The 17,301-nt window shown below is 51.6% G+C and overlaps 1 protein-coding gene and 1 long non-coding RNA gene across 3 annotated transcripts in view; one reads left to right on the forward strand and one right to left on the reverse strand.

The window, feature by feature from the left end:
* ddx6 (DEAD (Asp-Glu-Ala-Asp) box helicase 6) overlaps window positions 1-11,914 on the forward strand; it is a 68,518-nt gene extending 56,604 nt beyond the window's left edge. Inside the window, exons 10-13 of one of the 2 annotated variants that reach the window (XM_055895136.1) lie at window positions 8,046-8,162; window positions 10,396-10,561; window positions 10,659-10,852; window positions 11,185-11,914. In XM_055895136.1, the coding sequence (XP_055751111.1) occupies window positions 8,046-8,162; window positions 10,396-10,561; window positions 10,659-10,834 (459 nt within the window). In that variant the 3' untranslated portion in view covers window positions 10,835-10,852; window positions 11,185-11,914. Of the gene's footprint in view, window positions 1-8,045; window positions 8,163-10,395; window positions 10,562-10,658; window positions 10,853-11,179 lie in introns of both variants that reach the window. The other variant, XM_055895135.1, reaches the window with a different exon arrangement.
* Window positions 11,915-12,559: 645 nt separating this feature from the next.
* Window positions 12,560-14,019, reverse strand: LOC129831736 (uncharacterized). Its single transcript, XR_008755806.1, has 3 exons — window positions 13,984-14,019; window positions 12,955-12,996; window positions 12,560-12,616 (listed from the first exon to the last, which is right to left on the reverse strand). It is a non-coding gene; the product is annotated as an uncharacterized LOC129831736 (long non-coding RNA).
* Between the last annotated feature and the right edge of the window lie 3,282 nt (window positions 14,020-17,301).

Below are 17,301 nucleotides of genomic sequence, written 5' to 3' on the forward strand. Positions count from 1 at the left end.
CTATATTAACTAGTGTAGCCCCACAGCCACATGGCATAGCCAGATCAGGACCTGCTATATTAACTAGTGTAGCCCCACAGCCAGATCAGGACCTGCTATATTAACTAGTGTAGCCCCACAGCCACATGGCATAGCCAGATCAGGACCTGCTATATTAACTAGTGTAGCCCACAGCCAGATCAGGACCTGCTATATTAACTAGTGTAGCCCCACAGCCACATGGCATAGCCAGATCAGGACCTGCTATATTAACTAGTGTAGCCACATGGCATAGCCAGATCAGGACCTGCTATATTAACTAGTGTAGCCCCACAGCCACATGGCATAGCCAGATCAGGACCTGCTATATTAACTAGTGTAGCCCCACAGCCAGATCAGGACCTGCTATATTAACTAGTGTAGCCCCACAGCCACATGGCATAGCCAGATCAGGACCTGCTATATTAACTAGTGTAGCCCCACAGCCACATGGCATAGCCAGATCAGGACCTGCTATATTAACTAGTGTAGCCCACAGCCAGATCAGGAACTGCTATATTAACTAGTGTAGCCCACAGCCAGATCAGGACCTGCTATATTAACTAGTGTAGCCCCACAGCCACATGGCATAGCCAGATCAGGACCTGCTATATTAACTAGTGTAGCCCACAGCCAGATCAGGACCTGCTATATTAACTAGTGTAGCCCCACAGCCACATGGCATAGCCAGATCAGGACCTGCTATATTAACTAGTGTAGCCCCACAGCCACATGGCATAGCCAGATCAGGACCTGCTATATTAACTAGTGTAGCCACATGGCATAGCCAGATCAGGACCTGCTATATTAACTAGTGTAGCCCCACAGCCACATGGCATAGCCAGATCAGGACCTGCTATATTAACTAGTGTAGCCCCACAGCCACATGGCATAGCCAGATCAGGACCTGCTATATTAACTAGTGTAGCCCACAGCCACATGGCATAGCCAGATCAGGACCTGCTATATTAACTAGTGTAGCCCCACAGCCACATGGCATAGCCAGATCAGGACCTGCTATATTAACTAGTGTAGCCCCACAGCCACATGGCATAGCCAGATCAGGACCTGCTATATTAACTAGTGTAGCCCCACAGCCACATGGCATAGCCAGATCAGGACCTGCTATATTAACTAGTGTAGCCCACAGCCACATGGCATAGCCAGATCAGGACCTGCTATATTAACTAGTGTAGCCCCACAGCCACATGGCATAGCCAGATCAGGACCTGCTATATTAACTAGTGTAACCCCACAGCCACATGGCATAGCCAGATCAGGACCTGCTATATTAACTAGTGTAGCCCACAGCCACATGGCATAGCCAGATCAGGACCTGCTATATTAACTAGTGTAGCCCCACAGCCACATGGCATAGCCAGATCAGGACCTGCTATATTAACTAGTGTAGCCCCACAGCCAGATCAGGACCTGCTATATTAACTAGTGTAGCCCACAACCACATGGCATAGCCAGATCAGGACCTGCTATATTAACTAGTGTAGCCCCACAGCCACATGGCATAGCCAGATCAGGACCTGCTATATTAACTAGTGTAGCCACATGGCATAGCCAGATCAGGACCTGCTATATTAACTAGTGTAGCCACATGGCATAGCCAGATCAGGACCTGCTATATTAACTAGTGTAGCCCACAATCACATGGCATAGCCAGATCAGGACCTGCTATATTAACTAGTGTAGCCACATGGCATAGCCAGATCAGGACCTGCTATATTAACTAGTGTAGCCACATGGCATAGCCAGATCAGGACCTGCTATATTAACTAGTGTAGCCCCACAGCCACATGGCATAGCCAGATCAGGACCTGCTATATTAACTAGTGTAGCCCCACAGCCACATGGCACAGCCAGATCAGGACCTGCTATATTAACTAGTGTAGCCCCACAGCCACATGGCATAGCCAGATCAGGACCTGCTATATTAACTAGTGTAGCCCCACAGCCACATGGCATAGCCAGATCAGGACCTGCTATATTAACTAGTGTAGCCCACAGCCACATGGCATAGCCAGATCAGGACCTGCTATATTAACTAGTGTAGCCCCACAGCCAGATCAGGACCTGCTATATTAACTAGTGTAGCCCACAGCCAGATCAGGACCTGCTATATTAACTAGTGTAGCCCACAACCACATGGCATAGCCAGATCAGGACCTGCTATATTAACTAGTGTAGCCCACAGCCACATGGCACAGCCAGATCAGGACCTGCTATATTAACTAGTGTAGCCCACAGCCAGATCAGGACCTGCTATATTAACTAGTGTAGCCCACAGCCAGATCAGGACCTGCTATATTAACTAGTGTAACCCCATAGCCACATGGCATAGCCAGATCAGGAACTAACATAAGGACAACTCAGAGTATGCTATTCTGTTCTTCTGAAATAGACTACATTTTCTTCTAAAATAATGGATTTATTGTGATTGCGTAGATTGTATATAAATTTATTTCACCTTTATTTAACCAGGTAGACCAGTTGAGAACAAGTTCTCATTTGCAACTGCGACCTGGCCAAGATAAAGCAAAGCAGTGCGACACAAACGACAACACAGAGTTACACATGGAGTAAACAATAAACAAGTCAATAACACAATAAACAAGTCAATGACACAGTAGAAAAAGTATATACAGTGTGTTCAAAAGGCATGAGGAGGTAGGGCAATAAATAGGCCATAGGAGCGAATAATTACAATTTATCATTTACACTGGAGTGATAAATGAGCAGATGTCCAAGTAGAGATACTGGTATGCAAAAGAGCAGTAAAGTAAATAAAAACAGTATGGGGATGAGGTAGGTAGATTGGCTGGGCTATTTACAGGTGGACTATGTACAGCTGCAGCGATCGGTTAGCTGCTCGGATAGTAATAAATTATATGGATTTATTAGATGTTCCAAAGGTCTGCGTCAGTGGGTCGTAGGCTAAGTTACATCCTTATTCTAAAATTAAGTTTTCCTCATCAATCTACTAGCAATAATGACAAAGCAAAAAAAACATAATTTTTTTAGAAGTGTGTGTGTGTGAAATATCACATTTACATAAGTATTCAGACCCTTTACTCAGTACTTTGTTGAAGCACCTTTGGCAGCGATTACAGCCTTGAGTCTTCTTGGGTATGACGCTACAAGTTTGGCACACCTGTATTTGGGGAGTTTCTCCCATTCTTCTCTGCAGATCCTCTCAATCTCTGTCAGGTTGGATGGGGAGCGTCGATGCACAGCTATTTTCAGGTCTCTCCAGAGATGTTCGATCGGGTTCAAGTCCGCAGTGTGTGTGTGTGTGGACATTCAGAGACTTCAAAGCAAATGTTATGTCTCATAATGGGCGGTAGGTAGCCTAGTGGTTAGAGAGTTGGGCCAGTAACCGAAAGGTTGCTGGATCGAATCCCCGAGCTGACAAGGTAACAATCGGTCGTTCTGCCCTTGAACTAGTCAGTTATCCCACTGTTCCCCGGTAGGCCGTTATTGTAAACAACAATTTGTTCTTAACTGACTTGGCTAGTTTAAAAAATATAACTTTAATTAAAATGTTTTTTAAAAAAGTGCCGAATACAACGAGTAGAAATTCTTACTTAACCAACAATGCAGTTTTAAGAACAATAAGTATTACGAAAGTATTTACTAAAATAAACTGAAGTACAAAATAATTAAAAACAACATAGAAAAGTAACGAATAATTAGAGTAAATAGCCAAGCTATACAGGGGGTACCGGTACAGAGTCAATTCTGGTACAGAGGCTATATACAGGGTGTTCTGGTACAGAGTCAATATGGAGACTATATACAGGGTGTTCTGGTACAGAGTCAATATGGAGACTATATACAGGGTGTTCTGGTACAGAGTCAATATGGAGACTATATACAGGGTGTTCTGGTACAGAGTCAATGTGGAGGCTATATACAGGGGGTACCGGTACAGAGTCAATGTGGAGGCTATATACAGGGGGGTACCAGTACAGAGTCAATGTGGAGGCTATATACAGGGGGTACCGGTACAGAGTCAATGTGGAGGCTATATACAGGGGGGTACCGGTACAGAGTCAATGTGGAGGCTATATACAGGGGGTACCGGTACAGAGTCAATGTGGAGGCTATATACAGGGGGTACCGGTACAGAGTCAATGTGGAGGCTATATACAGGGGGTACCGGTACAGAGTCAATGTGGAGGCTATATACAGGGTGTTACGGTACAGAGTCAATGTGGAGGCTATATACAGGGGGTACCAGTACAGAGTCAATGTGGAGGCTATATACAGGGTGTTCTGGTACAGAGTCAATGTGGAGGCTATATACAGGGTGTTACGGTACAGAGTCAATGTGGAGGCTATATACAGGGTGTTACGGTACAGAGTCAATGTGGAGGCTATATACAGGGGGTACGGGTACAGAGTCAATGTGGAGGCTATATACAGGGTGTTCTGGTACAGAGTCAAAGTTGAGGCTATATACAGGGTATTACGGTACAGAGTCAATGTGGAGGCTATATACAGGGGGTACCGGTACAGAGTCACAGGTTAGTTGAGGTAATATGTAGGTAGAGGTAAAGGGACTATGCATAGATAAACAGTAGTGGAAAAAGGGGAGGCTGGACAATGTAAATAGTCCGGGTAGCCATTTTATTAACTGTTCAGCAGTCTGATGGTTTGGGGGTAGAAGCTGTTCAGGAGTCTTATGGCTCGGGGGTAGAAGCTGTTAAGAAGCCTTTTGGACCTAGACTTGGCGTTCTGGTACTGTGGGTTAGTAGAGGTCTATGACACGGGTCGCTGGAGCCTTTGACAATTTTTAGTGTCTGACACCGCCTGGTATATACTTTTTTTCATTCAACCATTATTTAACTAGGCAATTAAGAACAAATTCTTATTTATAGTAACGGAACATATTCCAGTCTGTTGCTAGTTAAACAGTCCTGTACCGTAATTTCCGGACTATAAGCCGCTACTTTTTTCCCACGCTATGAACCTTGCGCTTTATACAATGACGCGGCTAATTTATGGATTTTTCCCGCTTTCACAAATTCATGCCGCCAAAAAACTGAGCACCGTCACATAATGTGACGTAAATCGAGCGCGCTCAAACTTTCCATCATTCTGATTACGGTAGTCATTTTGTCACCCTCATCATGGCAAAGACACGGAGAAATGCATATGATGCAGCTCTCAATTTGAAGGCGATCGATCTGGCTGTTGGAAAAGGAAATAGTGCTGCTGCACGGGAGCCTTAATGAGTCGATGATAAGACGTTGGAAACAGCAGCGTGAGAAACTGACTTAGTGCAAAAAGACAACAAAAGTTTTCAGAGGAAAGAAAAGCAGATGGCCCGAACTAGAAAATGAGGCTTGGATGAGTTTGCCTCCGGATGAAAGTGAGGAGAGCGCAATGAAAACGATCCAACATCGGATGAAGCAATTCTGAGGCTATTCAACTCCGACACCAAAGGAGATGACTTCAGTGGTTTCAGTGCACAGGAGGAAGATAGTGACCAAGGACTTTCTTGGTAGGCTATTGTTTACTGCTATTTAAAAAAATAAAATGTTACAAGCCTGTTTCGTTAAAGCCTATTTATTTTTGTTACAAGCCGTGTTTCGTTAAAGCCTATTTATTTTTGTTACAAGCCGTGTTTCGTTTAAAGGCTGTGTAAAGTTCATTTGTTTCAATGTACCGGTAGGCACCTGCCGCTTATAGACACGTGCGGCTTATTTATGTACAAAATAAATAAAAAAAATTACTTCAGTGGGTGCGGCTTATATTCAGGTGCGCTTAATAGTCCAGCAATTACGGTAATATAACGGAACATTTGGAATATAACGGAACATATTCCAGTCTGTTGCTAGTTAAACAGTCCTGTAATATAACGGAACATTTGGAATATAACGGAACATATTCCAGTCTGTTGCTAGTTAAACAGTCCTGTAGCTTAGCATCTGCGGCATCTGACCAGTTCTGTATTTAGTGAGTCACTGGTACTTCCTCCTTTATTTTTTGCTTGTAAGCAAGAATCAGGAGGATAGAATTAGTCAGATTTGCCAAATGGAAGTGGAGGGAGAGCTTTGTGCGGGTCTGTGTGGTGTTAAGGTGGTCTAGTTTTTCCCCTCTGGTTGTACATGTAACATGCTGGTAGAAACGAGGTAAAGCGGTTTTTAGTTTTCCCTGCATTAAAGTCTCCGGCCACTAGGAGCGCTGCCTGTGGATGAGCGCTGCTTTTCCTGAATCCACTCCTGCGTTGTCTTGGCTGTGTGCTTAGGGTCGTTGTCCTGTTGGAAGGTGAACCTTTGCCCCTGTTTGAGATCCGGAGTGCTCTTGAGCAGGTTTTCATCAAGGATCTCTCTGTACTTTGCTCTGTTCATCTTTTGTTCGATCCTGACTAGTTTCCCCATTTTCTGCTGCTGCAAAAAATCGCCACAGCATGCTTCACCGTAGGAATTGTGCCAGGATTCCCCCAGACGTGGAGCTTGGCATTCAGGCCAGAGTTCAATCTTGATTACATCAGACCAGAGTATCTTGTTTCTCATTGGGTTCCTTTTGGCAATCTCCAAGCGGGCTTTCGTGTGCCTTTTACTGAGGAGTGGCTTCCATCTGGCACCTAACATCATGTCCTGTTTTAATGGAGTGCTATAGAGATGGCTGTCCTTCTGGAAGGTTCTCCCATCTCCACAGAGGAACTCTGGAGTTCTGTCAGAGTGACCATCAGGTTCTTGGTCACCTCCCTGACCAAGGCCCTTCTCCCCCGATTGCTCAGTTTGGGCGGGGGTCGGCTGGGAAAAGGGCGTGCCGAGGTCGGCTGGGGAAAGGGCGCGTCGGCCGGGGAAAGGGCGCGTCGGCCGGGGAAAGGGCGCGTCGGCCGGGGAAAGGGCGCGTCGGCCGGGGAAAGGGCGCGTCGGCCGGGGAAAGGGCGCGTCGGCCCGGGGAAAGGGCGCGTCGGCCCGGGGAAAGGGCGCGTCGGCCGGGGAAAGGGCGCGTCGGCCGGGGAAAGGGCGCGTCGGCCGGGGAAAGGGCGCGCGTAGAACCATACGCACAACATACGGTCTAACGGTTGTCTTGTGCAGAACGGCAGCTGTGTAGGCCGTCAAATCAAAGGCGCTCCTTCCATACATTTGTTTATGACTAAAATTAAAACGTGTCCGTTTGTGCATCTCAATTTAATTCATTTTAAATTCAGGCTTTAACAAAACAAATTGTGAAAATTCAAGGGGTGTGACTACTTTCTGAAGCCACTGTGTATATACTTTTATGTCTATTCAATTATTATGTTCTGTTTCCTCTCCAGATCCACCAGTCTATAATCTGTTTCCTCTCCAGATCCACCAGTCTATAATCTGTTTCCAGATCCACCAGTCTATAATCTGTTTCCAGATCCACCAGTCTATAATCTGTTTCCAGATCCACCAGTCTATAATCTGTTTCCAGATCCACCAGTCTGTAATCTGTTTCCAGATCCACCAGTCTGTAATCTGTTTCCAGATCCACCAGTCTGTAATCTGTTTCCAGATCCACCAGTCTGTAATCTGTTTCCAGATCCACCAGTCTGTAATCGGTTTCCAGATCCACCAGTCTGTAATCGGTTTCCAGATCCACCAGTCTGTAATCGGTTTCCAGATCCACCAGTCTGTAATCGGTTTCCAGATCCACCAGTCTGTAATCGGTTTCCAGATCCACCAGTCTGTAATCGGTTTCCAGATCCACCAGTCTGTAATCGGTTTCCAGATCCACCAGTCTGTAATCGGTTTCCAGATCCACCAGTCTGTAATCGGTTTCCAGATCCACCAGTCTGTAATCGGTTTCCAGATCCACCAGTCTGTAATCGGTTTCCAGATCCACCAGTCTGTAATCGGTTTCCAGATCCACCAGTCTGTAATCGGTTTCCTCTCTCCCCACGCAGCTCCAGATCCACCAGTCTATAATCTGTCTCCAGATCCACCAGTCTATAATCTGTCTCCAGATCCACCAGTCTATAATCTGTTTCCAGATCCACCAGTCTATAATCGGTTTCCTCTCTCCCCACGCAGCTCCAGATCAACCAGTCTATCATCTTCTGTAACTCGTCTCAGAGGGTGGAGCTGCTGGCCAAGAAGATATCTCAGCTAGGCTACTCGTGTTTCTACATCCATGCCAAGATGAGACAGGTCAGCCCAGCTCCTAGTGTCTACTGCTTTCTCACTACCCCAGGAGCAGCTGACTAAGACCCTACGTAGTGCACTACTTTAGACCAGAGCCCTATGGGTAGTGCACTACTTTTGACCAGAGCCCTATGGGTAGTGCACTACTTTTGACCAGAGCCCTATGGGTAGTGCACTACTTTTGACCAGAGCCCTATGGGTAGTGCACTACTTTTGACCAGAGCCCTATGGGTAGTGCACTACTTTTGACCAGAGCCCTATGGGTAGTGCACTACTTTTGACCAGAGCCCTATGGGTCTTGCACTACTTTTGACCAGAGCCCTATGGGTAGTGCACTACTTTTGACCAGAGCCCTATGGGTAGTGCACTACTTTTGACCAGAGCCCTATGGGTAGTGCACTACTTTTGACCAGAGCCCTATGGGTAGTGCACTACTTTTGACCAGAGCCCTATGGGTAGTGCACTACTTTTGACCAGAGCCCTATGGGTAGTGCACTACTTTTGACCAGAGCCCTATGGGTAGTGCACTACTTTTGACCAGAGCCCTATGGGTAGTGCACTATTTATGGAATAGGGGTCTATTTGGGATGCTCCATAGCTTTGATCAGATGTCTGCCTCTGGTTTATGCTCAGGGCTGATGAGATGGCTCAGCTCGGGGCCCAGTCTTAGCGTTGACCCGGGCTCGGGGCCCAGTCTTAGCGTTGACCCGGGCTCGGGGCCCAGTCTTAGCGTTGACCCGGGCTCGGGGCCCAGTCTTAGCGTTGACCCGGGCTCGGGGCCCAGTCTTAGCGTTGACCCGGGCTCGGGGCCCAGTCTTAGCGTTGACCCGGGCTCGGGGCCCAGTCTTAGCGTTGACCCGGGCTCGGGGACCAGTCTTAGCGTTGACCCGGGCTCGGGGACCAGTCTTAGCGTTGACCCGTGCTCGGGGCCCAGTCTTAACGTTGACCCGGGCTCGGGGACCACTCTTAGCGTTGACCCGGGCTCGGGGACCACTCTTAGCGTTGACCCGGGCTCGGGGACCACTCTTAGCGTTGACCCGGGCTCGGGGGACCAGTCTTAGCGTCGACCCGGGCTCGGGGGACCAGTCTTAGCGTCGACCCGGGCTCGGGGGACCAGTCTTAGCGTCGACCCGGGCTCGGGGCCCAGTCTTAGCGTCGACCCGGGCTCGGGGCCCAGTCTTAGCGTCGACCCGGGCTCGGGGCCCAGTCTTAGCGTCGACCCGGGCTCGGGGCCCAGTCTTAGCGTCGACCCGGGCTCGGGGACCAGTCTTAGCGTCGACCCGGGCTCGGGGACCAGTCTTAGCGTCGACCCGGGCTCTGGGGACCAGTCTTAGCGTTGACCCGGGCTCGGGGACCAGTCTTAGCGTTGACCCGGGCTCTGGGCCCAGTCTTAGCGTTGACCCGGGCTCTGGGCCCAGTCTTAGCGTTGACCCGGGCTCGGGGGCCAGTCTTAGCGTTGACCCGGGCTCGGGGGCCCAGTCTTAGCGTTGACCCGGGCTCGGGGCCCAGTCTTAGCGTTGACCCGGGCTCGGGGGACCAGTCTTAGCGTTGACCCGGGCTCGGGGGACCAGTCTTAGCGTTGACCCGGGCTCGGGGGCCCAGTCTTAGCGTTGACCCGGGCTCGGGGACCAGTCTTAGCGTTGACCCGGGCTCGGGGACCAGTCTTAGCGTTGACCCGGGCTCGGGGCCCAGTCTTAGCGTTGACCCGGGCTCGGGGGACCAGTCTTAGCGTTGACCCGGGCTCGGGGGCCCAGTCTTAGCGTTGACCCGGGCTCGGGGGCCCAGTCTTAGCGTTGACCCGGGCTCGGGGACCAGTCTTAGCGTTGACCCGGGCTCTGGGCCCAGTCTTAGCGTTGACCCGGGCTCGGGGGACCAGTCTTAGCGTTGACCCGGGCTCGGGGGCCAGTCTTAACGTTGACCCGGGCTCGGGGGACCAGTCTTAGCGTTGACCCGGGCTCGGGGGACCAGTCTTAGCGTTGACCCGGGCTCGGGGGACCAGTCTTAGCGTTGACCCGGGCTCGGGGGACCAGTCTTAGCGTTGACCCGGGCTCGGGGGACCAGTCTTAGCGTTGACCTGGGCTCGGGGGACCAGTCTTAGCGTTTTTATTAGGACAACACCCTGGAGATCAAGCCTGTCTTTGGACCAGATTAGACAGTACCAGACTTTCATTCTGTTTTGACTCTACCCAACGTGCCCGTGGTTAAGTTAGCCTGAAAACCACTACTTGTCTCTTTACAGGAGCACCGTAACAGAGTGTTCCACGACTTCAGAAACGGCCTCTGCCGGAATCTGGTCTGCACAGACCTCTTCACAAGAGGTATCGACATTCAGGCTGTGAATGTGGTGATCAACTTTGACTTCCCCAAGCTGGGGGAGACGTACCTGCATCGCATCGGCAGATCTGGTGAGAACCCGGCTTTTCTCTCAAGCACGACTTAATGTCAATCGAAGGAGGGTCTCGGACGTTTTTTTTAAAAACCTTGACCTCTCCACTCCCTCAGGTCGTTTTGGTCACCTGGGTCTGGCCATCAACCTGATCACATACGATGACCGCTTCAATCTCAAGGGCATCGAGGAGCAGCTGGGAACAGAGATCAGACCCATCCCCGGCAGCATAGACAAGAGCCTGTATGTTGCAGAGTACCACAGTGAGAACGGAGAGGAGGTCAAGCTGTGAGGAGGACGAGGAACAGAGGTGAGAAGGTCTCTTCAATCAAATTTTATTTTATAACGCCATTCAGAATGTCCTTCAAAAACCGCCAGCGAGGTCGCGGAGGCGCTGCTTGGAAATGAACAGGATTTATTTAAACCGGACAAGTTGTTTTGAGGTTGAAATGTATTTTGAGGAATCATTACCAAGCATAAAATGTTAGTTAGTTCACATGTTCATGGGTTTGAGATGAATTGGTTGTACTCACTGAAAGCAGGAGGGAGAAATGACTTGATGAAATGTTTTTTGAGTGTACGTTTGTTTGACTAGTCTTACTAAACACTACAGCTACGCTGTTTCTCTCCTCCGCAGATCAGATGAGACCCCCGTCCCCGTCGCCCCTCCCTTTTGATGTTACGCCTCCCTTCTGTTTCCTGGATTGATTTTTTTGATTTTATTTTTTTGGACGTCTAATTTCCTGTCTGTCGGTCTTCCTTCCTGTTTTTGGGTGCCACCTCATGGAAACGTGTACGATCTGTGAGGGACAACAAACCTGCAGAGGAACTCATGCTGTCCCTGTTCTAGGGTCCTCTCTCTGCTGCGATGCACTGAAGACTACTAACTACCACAGGGAGGAGGAAGGCAGGGAACGTGTGGAACGCCGTCTTTCAATGGAGATGATCATTTCCATCTCTGCTCCAATCTACCCTGAGCACTGCCTGCCAGCCAGCACTTACCCCCTACCTCCCTGACCCCTCCCTACCTCCCTGACCCCTCCCTCCCTACCTACCTGACCCCTCCCTCCCTACCTACCTGACCCCTCCCTCCCTACCTACCTGACCCCTCCCTACCTACCTACCTGACCCCTCCCTCCCTACCTACCTGACCCCTACCTACCTACCTGACCCCTCCCTACCTGACCCCTCCCTCCCTACCTGACCCCTCCCTCCCTACCTGACCCGTCCCTATCTGACCCCTCCCTCCCTACCTGACCCCTCCCTCCCTCCTACCTGACCCCTACCTCCCTCCTACCTGACCCCTACCTCCCTCCTACCTGACCCTCCCTCCCTCCTCCCTGACCCCTCCCTCCCATCTACCTGACCCCTCCCTCCCATCTACCTGACCCCTCCCTCCCTCCTCCCTGACCCCTCCCTCCCTCCTCCCTGACCCCTCCCTCCCATCTACCTGACCCCTACCTCCCTCCTACCTGACCCCTACCTCCCTCCTACCTGACCCTCCCTCCCTCCTCCCTGACCCTCCCTCCCTCCTCCCTGACCCCTCCCTCCCTACCTACCTGACCCCTACCTACCTGACCCCTACCTACCTGACCCCTACCTACCTGACCCCTACCTACCTGACCCCTACCTCCCTCCTACCTGACCCCTCCTACCTGACCCCTCCTACCTGACCCCTACCTACCTGACCCCTACCTACCTGACCCCTACCTACCTGACCCCTACCTACCTGACCCCTACCTACCTGACCCCTACCTACCTGACCCCTACCTACCTGACCCCTACCTACCTGACCCCTACCTATCTGACCCCTACCTACCTGACCCCTACCTACCTGACCCCTACCTACCTGACCCCTACCTCTCTGACCCCTACCTACCTGACCCCTACCTCCCTCCTACCTGACCCCTACCTACCTGACCCCTACCTACCTGACCCCTACCTACCTGACCCCTACCTACCTGACCCCTACCTACCTGACCCCTCCCTACCTGACCCCTCCCTCCCTGACCCCTCCCTCCCTGACCCCTCCCTCCCTACCTACCTGACCCCTACCTACCTACCTGACCCCTACCTCCCTCCTACCTGACCCCTACCTCCCTCCTACCTGACCCCTACCTCCCTGACCCCTACCTCCCTCCTCCCTGACCCCTACCTCCCTCCTCCCTGACCCCTACCTCCCTCCTCCCTGACCCCTCCCACCTACCTGACCCCTACCTCCCTCCTCCCTGACCCCTACCTCCCTCCTCCCTGACCCCTACCTACCTCCCTCCTACCTGATCCTGACCCCTACCCCCCCCTACCTCCCTCCTACCTGACCCCTACCTACCTGACCCCTCCCTATCTACCTCCCTACCTGACCCCTCCCTACCTGACCCCTACCTACCTACCTGACCCCTACCTGACCCCCACCTACCTACCTGACCCCTACCTACCTACCTGACCCCTACCTACCTGACCTCTACCTGACCCCTACCTCTACCTGACCTCTACCTGACCTCTACCTGACCCCTACCTACCTGACCTCTACCTGACCCCTACCTCTACCTGACCCCTACCTACCTGACCTCTACCTGACCCCTACCTACCTGACCTCTACCTACCTGACCTCTACCTGACCCCTACCTCTACCTGACCCCTACCTCTACCTGACCTCTACCTGACCCCTACCTGACCCCTACCTCTACCTGACCCCTACCTCTACCTGACCCCTACCTCTACCTGACCACTACCTCTACCTGACCCCTCCCTGACCCCTACCTACCTGACCTCTACCTGACCCCTACCTACCTACCCCCTACCTCTCCCTGACCCCTCCCTCCCTCCTCCCTGACCCCTCCCTCCCATCTACCTGACCCCTACCTCCCTCCTACCTGACCCCTACCTCCCTCCTACCTGACCCTCCCTCCCTCCTCCCTGACCCTCCCTCCCTCCTCCCTGACCCCTCCCTCCCTACCTACCTGACCCCTACCTACCTGACCCCTACCTACCTGACCCCTACCTACCTGACCCCTACCTACCTGACCCCTACCTCCCTCCTACCTGACCCCTCCTACCTGACCCCTCCTACCTGACCCCTACCTACCTGACCCCTACCTACCTGACCCCTACCTACCTGACCCCTACCTACCTGACCCCTACCTACCTGACCCCTACCTACCTGACCCCTACCTACCTGACCCCTACCTACCTGACCCCTACCTATCTGACCCCTACCTACCTGACCCCTACCTACCTGACCCCTACCTACCTGACCCCTACCTCTCTGACCCCTACCTACCTGACCCCTACCTCCCTCCTACCTGACCCCTACCTACCTGACCCCTACCTACCTGACCCCTACCTACCTGACCCCTACCTACCTGACCCCTACCTACCTGACCCCTCCCTACCTGACCCCTCCCTCCCTGACCCCTCCCTCCCTGACCCCTCCCTCCCTACCTACCTGACCCCTACCTACCTACCTGACCCCTACCTCCCTCCTACCTGACCCCTACCTCCCTCCTACCTGACCCCTACCTCCCTGACCCCTACCTCCCTCCTCCCTGACCCCTACCTCCCTCCTCCCTGACCCCTACCTCCCTCCTCCCTGACCCCTCCCACCTACCTGACCCCTACCTCCCTCCTCCCTGACCCCTACCTCCCTCCTCCCTGACCCCTACCTACCTCCCTCCTACCTGATCCTGACCCCTACCCCCCCCTACCTCCCTCCTACCTGACCCCTACCTACCTGACCCCTCCCTATCTACCTCCCTACCTGACCCCTCCCTACCTGACCCCTACCTACCTACCTGACCCCTACCTGACCCCCACCTACCTACCTGACCCCTACCTACCTACCTGACCCCTACCTACCTGACCTCTACCTGACCCCTACCTCTACCTGACCTCTACCTGACCTCTACCTGACCCCTACCTACCTGACCTCTACCTGACCCCTACCTCTACCTGACCCCTACCTACCTGACCTCTACCTGACCCCTACCTACCTGACCTCTACCTACCTGACCTCTACCTGACCCCTACCTCTACCTGACCCCTACCTCTACCTGACCTCTACCTGACCCCTACCTGACCCCTACCTCTACCTGACCCCTACCTCTACCTGACCACTACCTCTACCTGACCCCTCCCTGACCCCTACCTACCTGACCTCTACCTGACCCCTACCTACCTACCCCCTACCTCTACCTGACCCCTACCCCCCCCTACCTCCCTCCTACCTGACCTCTACCTGACCCCTCCCTGACCCCTACTCCCTCCTACCTGACCCCTACCTCTACCTGACCCCTACCCCCCCCTACCTCCCTCCCTACCTGACCCCTACCTCTACCTGACCCCTCCCTGACCCCTACCTCTACCTGACCCCTCCCTGACCCCTACCCCCCCTACCTCCCTCCTACCTGACCCCTACCTCCTATCCACCTCCTTCCAGCCAGTCCAGCACCTCTAACCCACTTATCTCGTCCCTTCATTTCTCCACTTTTTTATTTTGTCCTTTTTTTTGTTGTGTTTTTTAGCTCTTTGTATGAAGTGCCTTAACAAGCAGCTGAACTTGTTCTGAAGTAATAATCCGTTCTCCGTCTAGTCTGTGGAAACATCCGTCCACCCACCGGTGTTACTCATCACGTTATGTTCCACGTTTTGAATCAACAACCCCGTCTTACCACCAAGACACATTGCATTTAAAGGCGTCAAGGTTTAGGCTGTTTTTCTATAGTTGGATAGAGGGTGGAGTGGATGGCTGTTCTGCTGCTGGCTTGGCTGCAGTGGCCCCAGAATATTGACAACGATATGAAGATAAACCGCGTTGGAGAAAGACCCCTGGATGAAGCTGACGCATCAAAGGAGCTGGATGTTTAGAGGCTCCTATTAGAAAAGCAGCCAGAGTGCAGACTAGTTCATTATGAGAGCCTAACGTTCCCCTCCCCTTCCCCTCTAACGTTCCGCTAAGACTGGGCCCCTCCCCCACTTCACAATCAGAACACTAAGAACTGATGAATTCTAGAACTGGAACGTAAAACGTAGCTCCGGAATCCCTCTACCGGAATCTCCGGGGATTCCTTCTTGTTCGGGAGGACGTACCGTACCACGCAAACGAGAAGAAATGGGTGTTGTCCCGGTGCAGTTTGACGTTCTTCTGGGTGTGCAGTTGGTCACTCCACTTTATTCTCCTTGGTGTGCCACGGCTAAATCATCTCGGCACCCTGTACACTTTGTATATACTTGATTTCATTTTTTTTTTTTTTTAAATAGATTGTTTTTAAAAACAAGTTTAAAAAAAAAACATAAAGGCTGGTTGACATGTTGAGGATGACGATGTGAGATGAAGCATCTTTTAAGTTTTTTTTTGGAGGGGGGGGGGAGATCTGGTCACGACTGGAGGAGATGTTCTGTTGTTTTCCTTTATTCAACCCCCCCTCGCTGAAGGAGCTGCAGCGATGGCCTGTTAGTGGATTTCTGATTTTGAGAAGAGCACCTGGCGTTCGTACCGGGTTGGATGTAGTCTACAACCATTTAATTGTCACGCGGTGCCCGATGAAATGTTCCTTATGCTTTCGCCAAACACGGATTAAACTACAGTTTCACTCTTTAAAAAAAAAATTGATCATCGATGCAGGTTGTTTAAACGTTGTTACATTTTAGTTCAGAATTATTGTTTTAAATAATATTCCTCTCAGTGTTGACGAGATGTCCCTCTAGACAGGTGGAATAACAGCCAGAGCTGCATAATGGGTTATTTTGATCACCAGCCTTTCCTTGTGTTACTGACTCAACAAGTCACTCACCCCACAATCCCTGCAAAGAGAGTGACTGTTATTATAATTGGGAGAAGAAAAGAAAAGTAAATGAATATTGTATCATGTAGTTGAAGCTACTTGCTGCAGTGCAGCTCAAATGGGCTCTGAGGAGTAATGTATATGAATGGGTATCTAATCTAGGGTTGGTCTGTTGTGTGACGTCGTCGGGCAATGGGGACGTCACTATAGCTGCGGGTATTAAGAGAAAATTATACATTTAAGTTTTCTCCCTTTACAAAGCATCTGCTGTGGTTTTAATGTATCTGAACAAACCGTCAGACCCCCAAAATGTAAGCAGGGGGGTGGGGGGGGGGGGGTGTTTCTGTACATCACGCAAGTCAACTGGTTAGAATGACACACCAGTAAAATATGAAGTCAAATCCTTAGTAGTAAGGATGGACTGCGTTTCAGTGTATTGAGTTATCATGGCGACCGTCGGGTAACAGGCCAACACACGGACCGCTGGGCTATCGCTGCACTGAAACCAGCCTGCTGGGCTAAAGAAGTGCTTAGTGTTTCATTATTTGTGGCTGGGAGGGGAACCCTACACAGGAGGGTAATAAGACTTGTGTGTTAAAAACCATTGCCCTCTTTACACCAGAGTTGGGTGAAGATCCCTGTCTGCGCCGAGCTAAGGTGAGAGCCTTGAAGGATTTCTGATGTCGTTGGTCACATGGGGAGAATATTAGAGCTTTATGCTACAGTAGCTCTGAGCACAGCATCTAGGGGGGTCTCCTGGGGGGATTGGGAGGGGGGGGGTCTCCTGGGGGGATTGGGGGGGGGTCTCTTGGGGGGGGGGGGGGTCGGTCTCTTGGGGGGGGGGGTCTCCTGGGGAGGGGGGGGGGTCTCCTGGGGGGATTGGGAGGGGTGTATTGGTGACTTCTGGCCCTGGGGAGGGGGGGATTGGGAGGGGTGTATTGATGACTTCTGGCCTTGGGGGGGGGGGGTCTCCTGGGGA

This window comes from Salvelinus fontinalis, chromosome 33 (assembly GCF_029448725.1).
Source record: "Salvelinus fontinalis isolate EN_2023a chromosome 33, ASM2944872v1, whole genome shotgun sequence".
In the NCBI taxonomy this organism is placed as follows: domain Eukaryota; kingdom Metazoa; phylum Chordata; class Actinopteri; order Salmoniformes; family Salmonidae; genus Salvelinus; species Salvelinus fontinalis.